The sequence below is a fragment of the Cryptomeria japonica genome, chromosome 8, assembly GCF_030272615.1.
Source record: "Cryptomeria japonica chromosome 8, Sugi_1.0, whole genome shotgun sequence".
Classification (NCBI taxonomy): domain Eukaryota; kingdom Viridiplantae; phylum Streptophyta; class Pinopsida; order Cupressales; family Cupressaceae; genus Cryptomeria; species Cryptomeria japonica.
The window spans coordinates 545,139,964-545,158,742 of NC_081412.1; the positions used below are offsets into that span (position 1 = coordinate 545,139,964).

The 18,779-nt window shown below is 33.3% G+C and overlaps 1 protein-coding gene across 1 annotated transcript; it reads right to left on the reverse strand.

Moving 5' to 3' along the window:
- Positions 1–5,689: 5,689 nt before the first annotated feature.
- LOC131066283 (mitochondrial phosphate carrier protein 3, mitochondrial-like) lies at positions 5,690–17,328 on the reverse strand. Its single transcript, XM_059210019.1, has 6 exons — positions 16,777–17,328; positions 12,051–12,412; positions 11,893–11,936; positions 7,298–7,512; positions 7,006–7,130; positions 5,690–6,080 (listed from the first exon to the last, which is right to left on the reverse strand). Exons 1-6 carry the CDS (start codon positions 17,077–17,079, stop codon positions 6,011–6,013), a joined length of 1,119 nt encoding a protein of 372 aa, XP_059066002.1. The 5' UTR covers positions 17,080–17,328; the 3' UTR covers positions 5,690–6,010.
- Between the last annotated feature and the right edge of the window lie 1,451 nt (positions 17,329–18,779).

Consider the following 18,779-nt stretch of genomic DNA (forward strand, 5'->3'; position numbering starts at 1 on the left):
GAAGGATATTGATATGGAGAGAGAGAGAGAGAGAGAGAGAGAGAGAGAGAGAGAGAGAGAGAGAGAGAGAGAGAGAGAGAGAGAGAGAGAGAGGAGAGAGAGAGAGAGAGAGAGAGAGAGAGAGAGATGATGATGCTAAATGGAGAGAGGAAGAGGGAGAAGAATATAGAGAGAGATAGAGAGGGAGAGAAAAAGATAGAGATAGAGAGATAGAAAGGGAGTTACAGAGAGGATGAGATAGAGAAAGAGAGAGAGATATATGGGAAGGGAAAGAGAGATGGATATATATGGGAAGAGAAATGGAGAGAGAATAGATATACAAAGGTAAATAGGGTGATAGGGAGGGAGGGAGATAGGTAGAGAGGGAGGGAAGGAGAGAGAGGGGGGGGAGATAGAGAGATAGTGATAGGGAGGGAGAAATGAGGACTGTATATGTGAGAAAATGAGAGAAAGAGATATATAGATATAGAGAGAGAGAAGCATGGTGTGTGTATTAATCGTATCAATTTCTATTTAGTTTTAGATTCATTTTAAGATAATTACCTTAATATAATATTATAGTAGCATTTGGTATGTACTTTTGGATAAGTTTGGCTTCTTAATCTGTATATTGTTCATACATATTCTTACTCTTTTTCTATCTATATTTTTTTTTTTCATATATTGCCATAATTTATTAGTTAATGTGAAATGAATCAATATAGTACTAAATCGAAAAGAGAGTAAGTATTTTCCTTCCTATTAAAATCTCCTTCATCCAATGACTACATAAACGGTTTCAAATAGAGAATAGTGTATGGTACTAGTTTAATTGTATTTGACTTTAAAAACTTTAGAACATGACAAAATTTGTATGGTATTGATGATGGGTTATATTTGATCATGTTCCATGTGAACAACCCTCAAATATGTCAAGTGAATTGCAATATGTTTATTATGCATTACATTTGACTACAATCCATAGTTACTTGAATTTTAAGAATGCGTAGTGAATTGTAATGTGCCAATTATAGGTTACATTTATTGTGATCCATGTTTACAATTGTAAAGAATGTGAGGTAAATTTTAAGTTATATTTGATCATGTTCCATGTTAACTAACCTTTTATACGTCAAATGAGTTGGATTGTGCCTATTATTTAGTACATTTGCATATGATCCACAATTACAAATTTTACGCATGTGAAGTGAACTATCATGTGCCAATGATGGGTCACATTTAAATGCATTGCATTCTTACAAATATTAAGAATGTTGATTTAATTATGGACTGCCAACATGAGATTCATTTTTTTTTAATGTTATACATATTGCTCAACTATTTCTAGAATTGATTGTGTAATTTTATTTTATTTTGCATCAAAGTTACAGATGACACTCTGTGATCTCTAACTTGTTTCGTTTTGATGATGGATCATAGAGTGTGATCCGAAATGTTGATTAAAAAATATTTTTTTTACACAAATGATTTCGGAAAATAGTTGAACAATATTTCATGGATTGTTGAAACTTAATGTCCATGAATGTTATACATGTTTTAAGATTATGTAAGAAAAATAATAAATATTTAGATATTTAATATTTTCATCTATTTATTAATTATTTATAAATATATTTTATTATAAAAATTATATTATAATTATATGTTACTATCTATTATTTTTTATAATATTTTTATATATTCTTAATATAATTATATATTTATATTATTATATTTATTTAATATACTAAAATAGTGTTATAATTGTCTTTATTATTTATTTAATATTTATATAATTTAAATTATTTTAAAAATATATCATATCTAATAACTAACTACATTACACCAAATTATTAATTATACTCAATGCTAATTTTTTTTAAAAAGCTATTTTAACCTACCTTCAAAACCTTGCTAATATAGACCATGTGCAGTAAATGTTGGGAGTGGGGAGCTTGCAAATGGTTAACTTGGTGGTCTTTGTTCAAACATCTCTTTCATATAAGAAATAAATAATTATATCTTGTTTGATATGATTTTTTAATGACTTTTTCAAGATACGTTTAATCAAGTTGAACAAGGTAAACGAGTCAATAATTTGACATCATAATATGACATTGTTCAAAAGAAGATATTATCCATTGTTTGTACTGTGGCAATGTACTATTATACCACTAGACCACAAGTGCAAAGATGGAGCGAAGTGAGAGATGAATTTGACTAGACTTATTTAAGGTGAAACACTACTTAATAAAAAAATAATAAGAAGAATCAAATCTTAAAAAGAAACATATATTAATGGTCAATGTGGGAGATTTGCAAAAATACGTGAATGGGTAGACAAACCATATGTATTTTACGTCAAGTATTTTCCAAACCTGAGATCTTAGGAAAAAATTAAAAATATCAAAGAAAATAAAATTAGTTATTTTTAAAATTCAAAATCTAATTTTATAAAATAATAATAATATTTTACATTTTAAATATATTAAAAATAAAATAAAAATAAATGCAACTTGTCCTTGTGGAATGGACTTGTATATTATTGATTAAGATAAATTATTTTTAAAATTCAAAATATAATTAAAAAAATTATATATAAAATCATGAAGAGATTTTTATTAGAAGTTTAGCTATCATAAAGAAAAAATCATTCATTTATGGATTCATAATACCAGCAACTACATTTTAAATCAACCGGTGAGGAAGTGGTAAAACAACAAAAAATCGCAAGTAAATACGATTAGACAAGTAGTCTCCCACGTGCTTACAAGTAAATGGTAGATCAATTTTTTGCAAGTAGGAAATGTATTTGCATAGGAAATTGTGGGAAGCGTACGAAACTGTGTTGGAAATTAAGCCCTTACAACGTATTCGTAGTCCTCGTCATTTTTTATTTATTTACATGTACAACCATTGGAAAAAATCTAGCGGACTAAAGTGTTTGAATCGTCTTGCAAGTTGTATTGAGGAGGTTGAACCGTCGATTAAAAAAAAATTAGCCCGTCCATTTCATAGTAGGAGACGCCTTCAGCGTAATTTATTTATTTACTTTTGTGGATTTTATCCATGGACAAAGGTGTAGGCATCCCAATTTTCACTTAACTGAATTGTACATGTGTTGACATCCTGGGAGGTTTGTAAGAGTGTCTTGACTAGTAAGAGCGTATAAAAGAGTTTTCTTTAGAATCTTGACTAACCTTATGATAGTGTTGGAAACTTTTCGTGAAGCATTTAATGAATGGAAGAATAAGGATAAATTGGACACCCAAGTTTGGGTGGTTAAATATTTTGATTAGGATAATATGACACTCCATTTGGGTATCATACCTTCATTGGGCTTGTAAATTATCTCCAAAACCAATGCATGGTTTTACTTTGTATGTATTTTATAAATATAAGGTTGGATATAAGTTATTCCGTAGGGTGTATGTAGTAGTAGTGGAGTGTTATAGGAATTCAAACAAAGAAGGTGCATTGATGTCTTTTGAAGGACTAATATAAGCTTTGATCTCTTTGGTTATGATTTTTTTCTCCTATTTTGTGGTTATTTCCATTTTTATTTATGATCCATCATTATTGTTAAGTTATATCTTATTTATATGTGGTCAGGTTAGAAAGTGAATTATGCTCTCAAATACAATCTAATATTACAGATGTCAACAACGTAAATTTTGAAATTTCTAAAATTACAGCAATTTGAGACATTAGACTTGCAAATAAAAAGAGCAAAAGAAATATTAGAAAAATACCATGTAAAAATTTTGTATCCTTTAAAATATGATGATTTTTATGAAAAACAATATACATACTCCCAAGATTATATCCTTCAAATTCCTTTATGAACTTCATTATAATAATAAAAGACATACGATTTTGATTTATTTTTCTTCTATAAATGACTTTCTTAGAATCAAGTGGAATAGCTAATCAAACCTTGAGTAATGGTTTAATGATTTATTTATTACTAATTATTTGGTGGATTTTACAATTAGTAATAATGATGCGGAGTTAGTTCATCATTTTAGATTGATTTTAATTATGCTGGTTTATAATCTGTCGTATTGAATTACCAAAAATAGATTATACTGTGTGACTGACATTGCCGATACTGTCATGATATTTGAAAAATGTCCCGATTCTTCAGTCATAACTCTACTATTTGAGTGTTACCTTACTACTAGTGATTGGAATGTGTTTTTTCGCAACTGTGAAATCTATTTTAAAATATAAAATTGAACATTTTGATATTAAAATTTGTTAATTAAAAGCAATTCTTTGAAACACAATTAAAAATATTAGTAAATAATTATACTGTAGATAAGGAGTTCAGAGGTCATATAGAACTTTTTTTATGGTAGCATGGGCTGTTTCAAGTATTGCATCTAATAAGCTAAACAATACAAGAAAAAAGAACTCAAAAATAAAAAGGGTATCATCCAAGAGCATATGAGGAGGATAATAAATAGGAACAACTCTTTACAAGTGAATTGCGAGTTGTCTCTGAATGTAAGAAAGGATCAGTAATTGTGCTAAATCTGTAATCAGAAGTCATTTTTCTTTCTTTGACTCATGAAGCTAATCATATGTGATGCTCGTTTCTTCTTATCATTATCCGATTTATCCACTGTTGAGACATGGACTAGCTAAGACTCAAACCTAGAACCTTCCTTATGCTGCTAGACTGCTCTACCACTGAACTACTGATCCCTCTTGGACCAGTCCATCATCAATCCAAAAGTGACTTATTTTCAACACCAACATGCATTGCCATTGCCTTAGCAGGAATATGTTGGACTATCAACAGAGTATTGCCAAATGGAAACTTGCATTGCAAAATCCCTTGTCTTTGATCTGATATAAATATATTTCTTTAATGTGGTCTCAGTGCATTTTGCAGTTTTTACTGTTGTGGCATAAAGTTAAGAGACAATCACATATAAGATCTCAAGCGGCCATTCTTCAAATTTGAAGTACCCAGAGGATATCTCCTTGTAGACAAGCTCAATTGAGAAACTTCATTTAATTTTTGGTAAAGCGGGTTAGAAAATTCAAAATATGATACAGGGGAATTCACAATTTAAAATATCGGGGTTTTGCATTGAATCGTAATTCATATATATTTTGTTTTCTCACATTATAGCATATCTTTTAGCCACTCTTTTACTGCGACAATGCTACTGATTGTGACAAAAGGATCTGCATTAAGAATAGATTGAAATGTGTGAAGGAAACGTTTTTTCTAGTAAAATAAATGAATAACAAAATAAAGAACAATTTCTTGATGGGTTTTGGAGCTATTATTCCAGTTTGGGGTGATATAGATGATACATTAGAACCATTTTAGCTTACCTGACAAACCAATTGACAGGATTGATGCATTAGAACCATTTTTGCTTACCTGACGAACAAATTGACAGGATTGCGTACCAAAAAATAAATGTTCGAATGAAAGGGCTCTTCTGTTGTCAATATCAATTTCTGAATGATTAGCTCTCTGTATCCTTCGCTAAAATTGATGGAAAAAAAATTTAAACCTGAACTACAGCATCATCCTAACCACCAAGCAGTACTACCAAGATAATTGGCATTGTTTGCATCTAACTTGAACAAGAACATCGATTAAACTGAACATAATATTCCACAAAATATGTTTCCATGGTTCATACTCATACCACTCAGAAAAGTACATCACTGGTCAACAGTAATGTCATATCAAAGCAAAATGGCTTCTATTATTATCTTGGTTCCCGTTCACATCAAAGATGGTTAGCCGTATGCGAATCAAAAACGATTGAAGATAATATGCCAAGCACCTTCAAAAAATGTAACTAAGTTTGAAGGGATGACTGAACTCCGAAAAAAATCCAACATTAAAAAAATCGCAGAATTTCTAGCCTGCATGAATCAACCTCAATGCTTCAAAAACAAAATTCAGGAGAACGAACCCTCCTTAAGTCCTTTATTCAGACCTTCAATTTCTTAACTCAACCTGATCCTATGAAATTTATGTCAAAAACACCTCCTGAAATTAGTTCAATTTGCTCAAGTCCTTGAGCCCTGGAGCAGCTGGTTGTGGGGTAACTCCACCAGTAGTCGGCCTGTTAAACATATTGCAACAATTAGAAGATAACCAAACAATCTTTAAAGCAAAGCAGAACCTTGATTTGGCATTTGCTGACTGTTCCTACTTTACGTTGCAGTTTAAAATCACTAGCAATAAAAAAAGACAGAAAAGAAATGCAGTTTCCACTGTCCACAAACAATTTCAAATTTCTATTGTTGTTTCTGGATTTGATTGTGTGACTTTTTTTTGCATTGATGTTTCGGATCACATTCTGTGATCCATCAATGTTTGGCATTTTCTAAACATCCTGACGATGGATCATATCCGAAACATTGATGCAAAAAAAAATCACACAATCAAATCCAGAAGCAATAATAGATATCATTATGAATTGTGGAAATCTGATGATTTTAATTTCAAATTTAACAAATATCGCAGCTTAACATACAAAATAGATGTTAGCCTCCTGAATCTCAAAAAATGCACTGGGTGTACACTGTATACTAGACTCTGTACCAACATTCAGTTGATTACTTTTCCGAAATTCAGAGCATGGACAATTTCGAAACTCGAGGTTACTAACATTCTAAGTTAGTCAATATCTTATTGAATCCTGACATGAATATATGCCTTTTTGTTTCTCTTCCTTTTTATGATTCTTTCTTTCTGGTTTTTTTTTTCCGTTCTTTAGAACATTCCCCCGGAACCCATTCTAATGTACCAGATACGAAATGATATTGCATCCCAGCCCCTTTCAGATTACCAGTTTGCAATACAGTACTCCGCAATATTGTGCACATGTTGGGATCGGTCAATATGCATGCCAGGAGTGGATACATAGTATATTTGGTGCCATGTTCATAAACCTTGTAGAAAACAACTGTGCAATAAAACAACACACATTGCTAACTGTGCAATAAAACAACACACATTGCTTTATGTCAGGGTACAGAACTTACAGGCCAACAAACACCTTGAAAGCATCATAGATACCCCACTGAGCTCCAGTAAGTGTTCCGATCATAACAATACGTAAAGGAAGTCCACGAGTAAAAAGGCCAACAACACCAATTTTTTGCACAGCCTGATCCCCACAAGCATCCAAGAATTAGTTATTACACTTATTGCTGCAAATAATCTGGAATTATCTACGGTATAATAAAATTCAATAGCCTGTATATGGTATCCAAATAAATTTAAGACTGAATAACATGAAAGGACGAAGCTTCATAACGTGTATGGGTAGGTTACCTCGCCCACAGTAGCACCCTTAGCATTGTTTAGGAAAGAAACCAGATTGTCTGCAGGATGTGAAACAATAGCACAGAAGACACCAGCAATATATCCTGCAGCAAAACTAATTCCCAGTTGAAAAGATTTGCTACATTCATCTTTTGGAATGGGCACTGCATGCTTGTAAAGCAATTCTACTATAGTTTCAAAGGATGCAAACTTCATCATTGTGTCTGCAGAAATATAGTGATATTAGTGTCATATAAATACAGTTTATCAATGGCACAAAAATGGGTTCTACAAGCATGCACAAATATGCACAGGCAATACAGAAAAATAAAAAATCGTAAGAATCATAAGTCACAATGCAAGAAGCAGATACAGTTAAGAGAAGATATAGTCAATTAATAAATGTTACACTGAACAACTGGAAGAACATTTGCATGTATTTTGCTACACAAAATCAAGGTCAGGCATTCTGATTAAACTTTTCTTATGCAGAATAAAAAGGATAACAAAACATATCGACTATACAATAAACACTTGTGTTTCAAAAAGGTTTTGAATTCTGTATACCACATAAGTAATTACATGATACTAAAAATATTTCGGAACACTTTCTAAACATTCTAACTCAGCATGGCTAGGCAAGAGATTTGATATATTTCTAAAGGTATCGTTTTAGTGAAAGTTTAGACCAACCAAATAACATATTTCCAAATACGGTAGGATAGATTTACTAATAATAGAAACAACAGCGACTAAAATTTGTCAAATAGACATGCTGGACTCCACAAAATAAGCTCCCACTACACAGCACAATAATACCAATTTGGTAAAAAGCTCTAAAAATTAAACCAATATCACAAAAAGCTGTTGTGGTGAGCCTCATTTCTCTGAAGCGGTGCTAAAATATTGTAAAACTGTAAACATGCCTCAACATAGTAATCTTGTCATTGGCAACAAAGCTTTAAATAGCAATTGTTCTGGCATTGTATTGACTAGGCATTTGTGACACATGGTTGTAGACTTGGCATTAGATTTAAAAAGTCCAAAAAATATATCTCCGCTTTTCATCTACTTCATGGCAGAAAACCTCACAAAAGCAAAATAACAACAAATAAAACTGCAAAACGAAACTAAGCTAAATAACAAAAAAAAAGATACACAATATATGAAATGCTAAATGTCCAGACCACTTTGCACTTGCATAACAACATAACAAGCAGTACACACTGCCGCGCAGCATAAGCAGAATCACACTACAGCATCTCACCGCATAGGCAGATCACAAAATTAAATGAAGGGCATAAAACAATGTAATTGCAGTGATATGTGATGAATTATGGAATTGCAGATGTACGCTACAAACAATAATGGTATCCATAACTCGCAGACTCGGATTCAGAGAATACTCAGCGAACCCAAAATTTTCCACTCGGCAATTTAGAGAGTACAACAAATTAAAATTTCTTAAAAAACATATTTTTTTTTGGCAAAATTCAATTACAAAATGTATTAAATTAAAAATTTACATCTCAAAAGAGAAAATGCATAGTTTTATAGCCAAAAAAACAATGTGAAAAATAAATTTTAACCAGCGTTTTACCCATGTTGACATTTTTATCCATGATTTTCCTGTGTCTATAAAAACTCGCAAGTTAAACTTGTAAAACTCGTGAAACAAAAAAACGGATAGTACTCAGCAACTCAAAGAGTACTCACAGAGTTTGTAAACTATCAATGCATGACAAAGAATTATAACATCGCAGTACTATGCAGCAAAGAAATATTGCATCACAACACATAAATAATGATGGCATTTCAGACTTGAAGTGATATACAACAAAGAATAATGGCATTACAGTGCTGTGCAACGAGCAATGCTTGCATCACACTTATATGTGTAGCACAGTGTTGTATGGGAAAGAACAGGCTGAAAAGCCCCCTACATCCTCTTAATTCAAAAGAACGAGTCAAATGCACCTTCCAAAAGTAATAAGGTTTCCAACCACCTTAAACCTACCTTAATACAGAATTATCTAACCAATATAATAAGAGCAATTTAAGTTAGTAATTAATAAATATAGGTAAACCTCGTATAAAACAACATATGCATCAATGACTTACCACTTCCCCCCCAACCCAAGGAATAAAAAGAAAACTACAGCCAATACCACTACAGAACCTGTTATGTGAAGTCACTACAAGTCTACAACTCTGCTATATAGTTTCTCCAAAGAATGATAAATTCATGGTCTGAACCACGAGGTATACAACCCAAACCTATAATGAGAGAATCTCAGTAAATGTACCCTATATCTCCTAAATCAACATCTTGTGCCTACTGCCTACCTCTGCAGCCTGAGACCCAGTGTCTTGTGCCCACAATGGTAATTTTAAGCTTGCTGCAGACGCTCTCTTCGATTGTTTGCTATTTTGTTATGCTCTTGCTCTGAAATTTTGATATTCTTACAAAATTACAATAGATTCTCTTGCTCTTGCTCTATTATTTTGATTATTTTGTTATACTCTTGCTCGTACATCAATGACTTACCAACCCCCCCAGGAATAAAAAGAAAACTACAACCAATGCCACTACAAAACCTGTTCTGTGAAGTCACTGCAAGTCTACAACCCTGCTATATAGATTCTCCAAAGAATGATAAATTCATGATCTGAACCACGAGGTATACAACCCAACCCTATAATGAGAAAAGCTCGGTAAATGCACCCTATATCTCCTGAATCAACACCTGGTACCTACTGCCTACCCCTGCAGCCTGACACCCAATGTCTCGTGCCCACTATGGTAATTTTAAGTTTGTTTGCTATTTTGTTATGTTCTTGCTCTATTATTTTGATTCTTTTACTATAGCGCGTTCCACGGGAGGTAATGCTACGTTATTGTGCCAGTTTTGAGTCTAGTTTGTGTGTTGTATTCTGTATTTTTGCATTCAATCCTTCTTCTTTTGCAATTTTTCTTTGTTCTATTTTGAATTTGTTCCAGGTTCTGTATTAGCTGGACCATGAAGTAGGGTTGTCTGCAAGGTCTTCTAAGGAAGCAGCAGAAAATGCCAAATGCCAAATGCGAGAAGCTGATTTGTGGTCCGCGGGATGTGCTGTTGGTTTTAAGAAAGGAAATTCAAATTGTCTTCCAGCAAAAAGAAGATTTGGCATCCTTTTGCAAGGATTTGAGCACTGTTGTTAGCACTCTTAGGGTCACACATAAAAATGGCAAGTTAGAAATTTGAAATTTCCAGTCAGTTCACAATGCCTACTCTTCCAGGTGGTGATCTGTGGAGAGTGGCTAAATATATTGAGATTGATCCCAAGGTGCAGTTTTGAAACAGGAGAACTGTGCTTAGAGGAGACTGTTGGAGAGATGGCAAAAGGTAAGTGCAAGAGGATTATAATTCTCAGCAGATGTAAACAAAGTAAGCAAGGCACCTAATAAACAGGTTGGGCAGAGTAATGCCATCAAATCTAACGTCAGATGGTGACAATCTGAAGCTCCAGATGAAATCCAATTTGATGAAGCAGGTATAAATTCTCAGCCTAAGAAAAACTCAATTTTGATGGAGAAGAAGGTAAAGGCTCCAGGTCCACAATGGATAGTTCAACTTCCAAGACCATTGTTGCAAAGCCATCATTCTGAGAATCCATCTGTAGAGGGACCTGATTGGGAGATAGTACATACGGTACAAAATATGGGAGCATGCTGTCTCCTATTAAAGCTTCACAAGCACAAATCAGTAGCAATTGTTACGAAATAGAATCCAAGATGTTTGAAAATTAAACCTAGCGGAGTTAACATGATTAATGGATAAAGGAGAGTGGACTTTGTTATGCCTTAGCTGAATTTATGGTGTCAAAATAGTATATTGGATGAAACGATGTATATATACTGATTTAAAAATTAAATATACTATCTATATGACAGAGGAAATGAACCGTTGAAAAGCAATGGCTGTCCTTCACGTGTCCCTATTTAGGTTTTCAAAAAAATAGTGGTGCTTTTCTAATATCATATAGGAGCAAGGAGACTTAACAAATGCCCTATTTTTCAACTATCAGAAAAACTTATATAACACTAAAAATTGAAAAACAGTAAAGGATCTTCTAAGCACCAAATAGGCAAAACTGAACAGAATTTCTGACAAGCCAGAACATATAGATGGTTAAAAAAAGAAGTGAACTAAAACTAGCGAACAAGCAGAAAAAACCTATTAAAGTGAAAAAAGAAGCACTGAACTTGACCGAAGACTAAGTAAAAAGAAGCACTGAACTTGACCGAAGACTAAGTAAATGTATATGATAAAGCAACCGCATATACATGTTTTTTAATGGCCTCAGAGAATCCTCAAAGAACATGTTTAGAATAAAGTCCCTCATGTTTTGACAAGAATGGAAGTAAATTGACTCCTAAAAAACCATTCAATTTAAACCCAAAAATAGACCATACATAGTTTTCTGCCAGATGTTTTACAACGCTATCACATATAAACCATGGGTTTCACATTACACAGTCTAGAAGCCAAAATTACTACATCAATTAATTATATATCAATACTCAACAAACTTTAAAGAGATTACAAAGATTTCATACTTACATGGTATTTGGCGTCCCCAAAGTGGGCCAATTCCCTTGTACAGACTGCAAACAGTAACAAAAACAGAAAACTCCATGATTTCATAACAATTCAATGAAATTTGGTCTGCCCTGTGTATTTGGAAAACACTTCACATGGTAGAGATTCAAGGAACATACCCAAGTACTCCTTCTTGTCTAACAAACTTTGGGAGCCCATCAGACAATCCTCTAGCAAATCCAGGTTGAGTTTGTACTCTAACTTTTACTGCCTCAAAAGGACAAAGTGCAACATCGGCAATAAACTCTGCCGATGCAGAACCTGCCAAGTAGATCAGCGTCTTGTACTTGGTAGCATACTCAGGCCCTGCAATATCTGAGTAGTACTTTTTAAAGTACTCATAAAATCCAAACTTGCAGGCACCTTGAGCACTGTATCCCAAGAAAGTTGGCACCCAACCCCTGAACAAACCCCTTGCTCCTTCTTCCTTAAGCAAAATGCCAAATCCAGACAAAATTGACTTGTACTTTGCAGGATTGATCTAAAAATTGCAGCATGACAAACAATAGGTATTTAATATTATTAATTTGGCAGAAGAAAACTCATATCAGTCAAAACTAATACTGCAACAATTATTATCAGATGAGTCGGAATAACATTCCACAATTGAATTATCAGAAAGATTCAATTTTGACTCACATTCGCATTAATTTTTCTAGGCAGAATTTCATTATTACAAGAAAAAGAGATTCAATTAATATTTTTATTTTCGTTTCATCATTTTTCTGGGGAGAATTTTATTTTTATTAAAAAACGATAGGATAATTTAAAGCTGGAAAATATGCTTCAATGTGATTTTCTGAACACAAACATAAGAAAACTAATATAGCATCAGCTTTTCCAGTCAAAAGATTGTTTCGTAAATATAATGACAGGCTAATTTACAGCTAGACAAAACCTTCAAACTGAAACTATGAACAAGGAAATAAGGAAACCAAAAATAATGTCTAAAAAAGGGAACTATAAACAACTTTGTCTGAAGATGAGACGACATACGGTGACTTATAAAATAGCTGTCAGGAAAAAAAATATGTAAGGAAAAAAGGTTTAAAGAGATTCTGTCGTTACAGATAACTAGATGCAATTTAGCTTATATCCGGATACATTAAACAAGTGCCAGAGATAGAGAAACGCTTCAAGTTTAATTTTCTTACTATCTAGACGATCATAGCTGGCTTCACCGATTACAAATGTGCACAGTGTGCTTTAAAATAAATTCAATATGCATATAGATGAATAAGTAGCTGCAATACTTTATGGAAAAATCTTAATTTCACAAGTACGCAGGACCACAAATAACAGAGGTTAACAGCTATAGAGACCTGAAACTGATTCTAGCTTTCCACCAATAAGTAATATAATTTAAGAGGTTATGATGGAGAGAAAAACACCTATTTACCAGTTGTCCAAATGAGAAAAACACATATTCAGGAGAGAAAATAAAAATCCTGAAATGCCTCAGGAAAAGATTCAAACAACCACCACAACACACACAAATGTTTGTAGAGGTTCCTGGATACTTAAATGATAAATCTAATTTTACAAACAACCAAATAATAAATACAGAATCAAGCACCCCATACAACATGATTTTGAATTGGTAACGTAAGAAAGTACAAATTTTAACTGAGACGTACCAAAATCAAGTGTTTTGTACAAGATTCAGATGAAATAATAAAGATATTAATAGATATGTCAGGCACCCCAGAGAAATGATTTTGAATTGGCAAGCTAAGAAGCCACAATTTCTCAACTTAGATATACAGAAAATAACACAGTTCTTGTAAGATTCCGATCAAAAAATAATAAATATTTGTAGAGACAGATGCATAAGGAGGTTTATAAAAATGACCAGCAAGGTTTAGATTCTTATTGGATATTTTAAAATGCCCATAAATTTGAAGTTGAAAAAGACTTAAAAGAAATAAACTTAAAATTCAAGTTTCAACCATCATTGAGATGTCTAAAAATTATTATTTCCAAGTACAAAAAAATTTATTATCTTAGTGGACATGAAATTGAATTCCTAAATGCTTGGCATAAGTTTTGCTCAGATGCCTAGCATTGTGAAAAAATGTTTTCAGACCCATGTGCATGTCACAGGCTTTTAACAGGCACCAATTCATAAACTGCGATTTGACTCTCCCTGTCCTCTGTAGTAAGGGCTCGGCCGCTCTCCTATCAAGGGTTAGGCCTCTGGTGGGCTTTTTTAAGCTTAATTTTGATGGGAGCTTGGGGTTGGGTGTCTGCCAAGGGATGATAAAGGGTCCTTTGCAAAAGGTGCTTCGTTCTTTCTTGGTAACAAGTCTAATAATGGGGCAGGATGCGATGTCCTGGTGGAAGGGTTGAAATTGGCAGTTACACTCAACTATAGAAAACTGATTGTAGACAGGAATACGATGTCCTGGTGGAAGGGTTGAAATTGGCAGTTACACTCGACCATAGAAACCTGATTGTAGACAGGAATTCGATGTTGGTGGCATCAAGATTGGATAAGATCCATAAGAAGTTTACTTGGTGCTGAAAATTCAAAGTACTCTTTAAGGATGTTGTGGACCTCAGGAAGAATTTGCATGATGTCTTCTCTATGCATTGCTAGAGAGATTGAAACGAGGTAGTGGACTTCTTGGTGAATAAGATGGGCTTGCCTCTCATTACAACAGAAATCAGTAATCAAGTGGATGCATGGGTTGGCTTGAAGGATCTAATGGCTTCTGACCTTGCCCAACTCAATATCATTGCAGATGATTAAGAGTGTTCTGGGGCAGGGTGGGTTGGCTAACAATGGTGTTCCACAATCAACGCAGTTTATTGCAGAGAACTTTTTGGCCAAGTTGAATGTCTTGGTGCCAAATGCTGTTGTGGAGGATTGGGTTATTTAAATATTTTATTAGTACTTTTGGGGTCAGTGGAGCTGCAGGATGCTATCAAGGAAGTGAAGGGGGGTTTTGAGGTGTGTGAATTTAGCTCTTGCATTCAGGAGGCTCTCTGCAACCTGAAGGGCGATATTGACACAGTACCAGACAAATTGGTGGAATGATGGTCTTCTAGATAGATTTCTCCACGGTACTTAAAGCTTTGTAAATTACTCACAAGAATGGCAACCTAGTTTTGGCTTATCCTTTCTCCTTGCAGTATGACAATTGTGCAGAGACTGGGTTCTTTCCCAGTAGTTCTTTTTCCTCTTGTGCAAGCGGATGCTTACCAGGACTCTGAGGGCTGAGAAGGTGGTAATCTTCCCTCATGGGGCTGCTGGGGTTGCAACAGAAGCTGGATCTGTTTGGACATCTGATGTAGCTGATGTGGCAAAGGATCTGGGTGCCAAATAGACCTTGGTAATGTTTCCTATTGTGTAGCTCTTTGGTTTTTCTGACGCAAATGGTAATCTTTGTTTAAGGATCCAAGTTGCACTATTTTTGCAAATGTCTGGGTTGCTAGCTTTGTATGTCTTTGGGCTCTTAAGGACTAAGCCTTGTAGTTAGCCTTGAGCCTCTCTTGTAACTACTTTCATATATACGTTTCATGGGTCGACAGAAACCTCATTATTTGATCAAAAATACAAAATGCAGTCCTACCCAAGATAGACAACCCTAGTCATCAGACAAAATGGTATCCAAAAGGAGATTTAAAAGTTAAATATATGCTCAATAACAGCAATCTGACAAGAGCCCTAGTAAATGTCATATCAGATATCTAGATACTTAATAGTTATTTTCTCAAATACCAAGATGATTCAAAAGGATTACTTCAGATACAAAGACAGACAGAGCCTGACCCATATTTTAACAGATGACTAGTTATTTAAGATTAATTGTATCAAATGACATGATTGTTCACCAAGATGTCCATGAATGCTTTACAGAATTTAAGGTATCTTGCACAGTGTTCATGGTCATATAAACATAATCCATATTGAGAAATCGCAATGTGAAAAAAAAAAATTATAAAACAGATCATCGATCCAAGATTTATTAGATATCAAAAATCCCAGATTCAGATATAATAGAGAACCAGAGACTTGACAAATGAACAAGAAATAGATTTAATCCCCACCCTTTTGGAAAATCAAATTATCATGTATCTAAACGACCTAACCAAAAGCGAATACCCAAGTTCTCAGATCAGAATTATGAATAAAATTGAAGATTTATAGATAACCGTAAGCAAAAGACTTATTTAAATCCCCACACCAACGAAATTTTGAATTAACAAATATCTCAACGGCCTACCAAATGCAAATACCCAGACGCCAAAAGCTCATAAGAAAGAACAAAAATTGAACATACCCACCCAGATGACAAATCAAATAAGCGTAGATCTCAAAAGCATACCCAAACAGCCATATATAGATTTCAATAGAGATTTCAAAGCTTATCAAATACCCTTAGACAAAAAACTGATACCAACAAGCGATTTATATATACTCATAGGAAACACTCTGGCTTACGTCCCCACCCACATGAAAATTTTGGTTGACCCGGATCTCAATCGCATAAGTATATGCACGCAATAAATCAATCTGAATTCCTCAACAGAAAAATAAGAATAAAATACCCAAAAAACCAGAAATTGGTGTACATACACAGCATGAAAAGATTGTCTTAACATGGATCTCAACCTCCAAACCAAGTACACAATTAAAAAACAGTTTGATTCTCCACCAACAGAACATCAGAAAAACACCAATAGCCCAAAAAACTGATTTGCACCCCTGCGAAATACTGAATTCTAATAGATCTCAAAACCTCCCCAAATGAAAAAAGAAGAATTAGATTATCTGCACCTGCAAGACATTAATATGAACAACATATTCCAATCCAAAAGACTCAAAATTTAGGCATCTACCTGCATATTACATTTGACAAGATCGAGAGGGGTTACGGCAGTGTGAGTGAGACCACAACTGAGAATGCCTCCCACGGTGCATGCCGCATAGAAAGCCGGTGAATACATGGCAATCTTCCCGGGCTCACTGGGAGCCGGCACAACAAATGTCTTTCGAGGAGCAGAAGGAGAAACGACATTCGCATTTTCTGTGACAACATTCCTCCTATTCAACACAATATCCGACACAACCGAAGAAGAAGAGGAGGAATACAAAAAGCTTGGAAGCATTGATGTTCTGGCTTGCTCTGATGGAACAGCCATGGTTGAACAGAACAACAGAGCTCTCTTCTTCTCCGTATAGAAAATGGCCTGAAACACCCACAAAACAAACCAAAGACCTCTGCCCTGTGCTCTTCACTATTCTGTTATTCCGGAGCTATGATTTTATTTTGCTTAATTTTTAATCGGTCTTCCTCCTATTCGCGTGGAATTGAAGAGGTATATTCCAACATAATCACGTATATTTCTCTCTTTTTTTATTTAATTGCCTATGTAATAACGCTTCTTTTTTAAGGTGTTAGTGTGTTGACTTTATTCGGTTTTAAGAGTTGGAAGCATCAGCTACCATTCGCTCCTTGGGCCCACCATTTTCCATGCCCCAGGGGAAGAACATGTGTTTGTTTATGTAGGGCTACCGTCCATTGTAATACCTAACTAATTCGGCTATGATCACGAAGCGCCAGCTCCTTACGTTGATTTTTTTTAAGAGATTTTTATTTTTTTTATTAAATTTAATGGACATGGCATTGTATTTACACATTTTTATTAATTAAAATTTTAGAAGATTCTATCACATGAAAGAGGAGATTTTTTTTGGTAAACCTCAGAACATTTAAAGAGTTGGACTTTTATGGTATGTGTCTATAATGAAAAATATTATTTAAAGAGAGAATAAATTTAATTTTAATTTTATTAAGAAAAAAATTGTATTAATCTATTTTGACATACTGAAAATGACTATCATGATGTATATAATAGTGTTCATATCATTAAAGTTATTAATAGTCTTGAAAATGAAATGTAGACTATAAGATTGTTACTCAAATTTTTAATTCTATATGCTCATTGGTTAAGAAAATGAATGTATTAGATGCATTATTATTCTTCTTAAAAGGACAAAAAATAGATATATTTTTTCATTTTAAACTAGAATAGATGCAAATTTTAATTATTTTATTTGCAATCTCTCATTTTCTCTATTTCACCTTTCCAATAAATCAAAATTAACTCAAATAAATAAATAAATTGTATTGATTGATCAACTTTTTTTTCAATAAAAATAATTTCATTTGTCAAATAAGACATAAATAAAATAAGAAAGCGACATGAAAATAAGTTTGCACTATTAACTTTTTTATAGTCAAAATGGAAAAAGTTAAAAGATTTTATAGTTGTCAATGGGCCCTTGGTCTATTGGTGAAGTTGAAAGGCTCCAAATGAGCCCACCAGGGATAAATTAATTTTGATATATTAAAAGGAACTTGAAAAAAATATGCATAATAAATTGTGGTCAAACTGTTTTAATTATAGCATCTCATTGATTCATTTGTTACCAACTAATAAAACTTAGTGAATGCATCAGTATTCTTGTATAAGACAAAGAACTAATAAGATATATTTTAGTAAACTAGTTCATAGTGTAGACGTATAAAAATGACCATATTCCTAAATGAATATTTAATGTTCATTTTATTCACATTCCTCTATTTAGTTAAATCTAATTTAATTAAATCATCCACATTCCTCTATTTGATTAAATAAATTATTCAATTTATTTATTTAAATTCACTTAAACCTTTCACATCATTTAATTGAATAAATCATTTTATTTAATTAAATCCATTCTCTCTACTTTTAATTAAATTTACATTTAATTAAAAAGTTCACTCCAAATAAATAAATCTAATTTATGTAAATCCTCCACTTGCAACCACAATTGAAATAAAGCAATTTATTTTAAT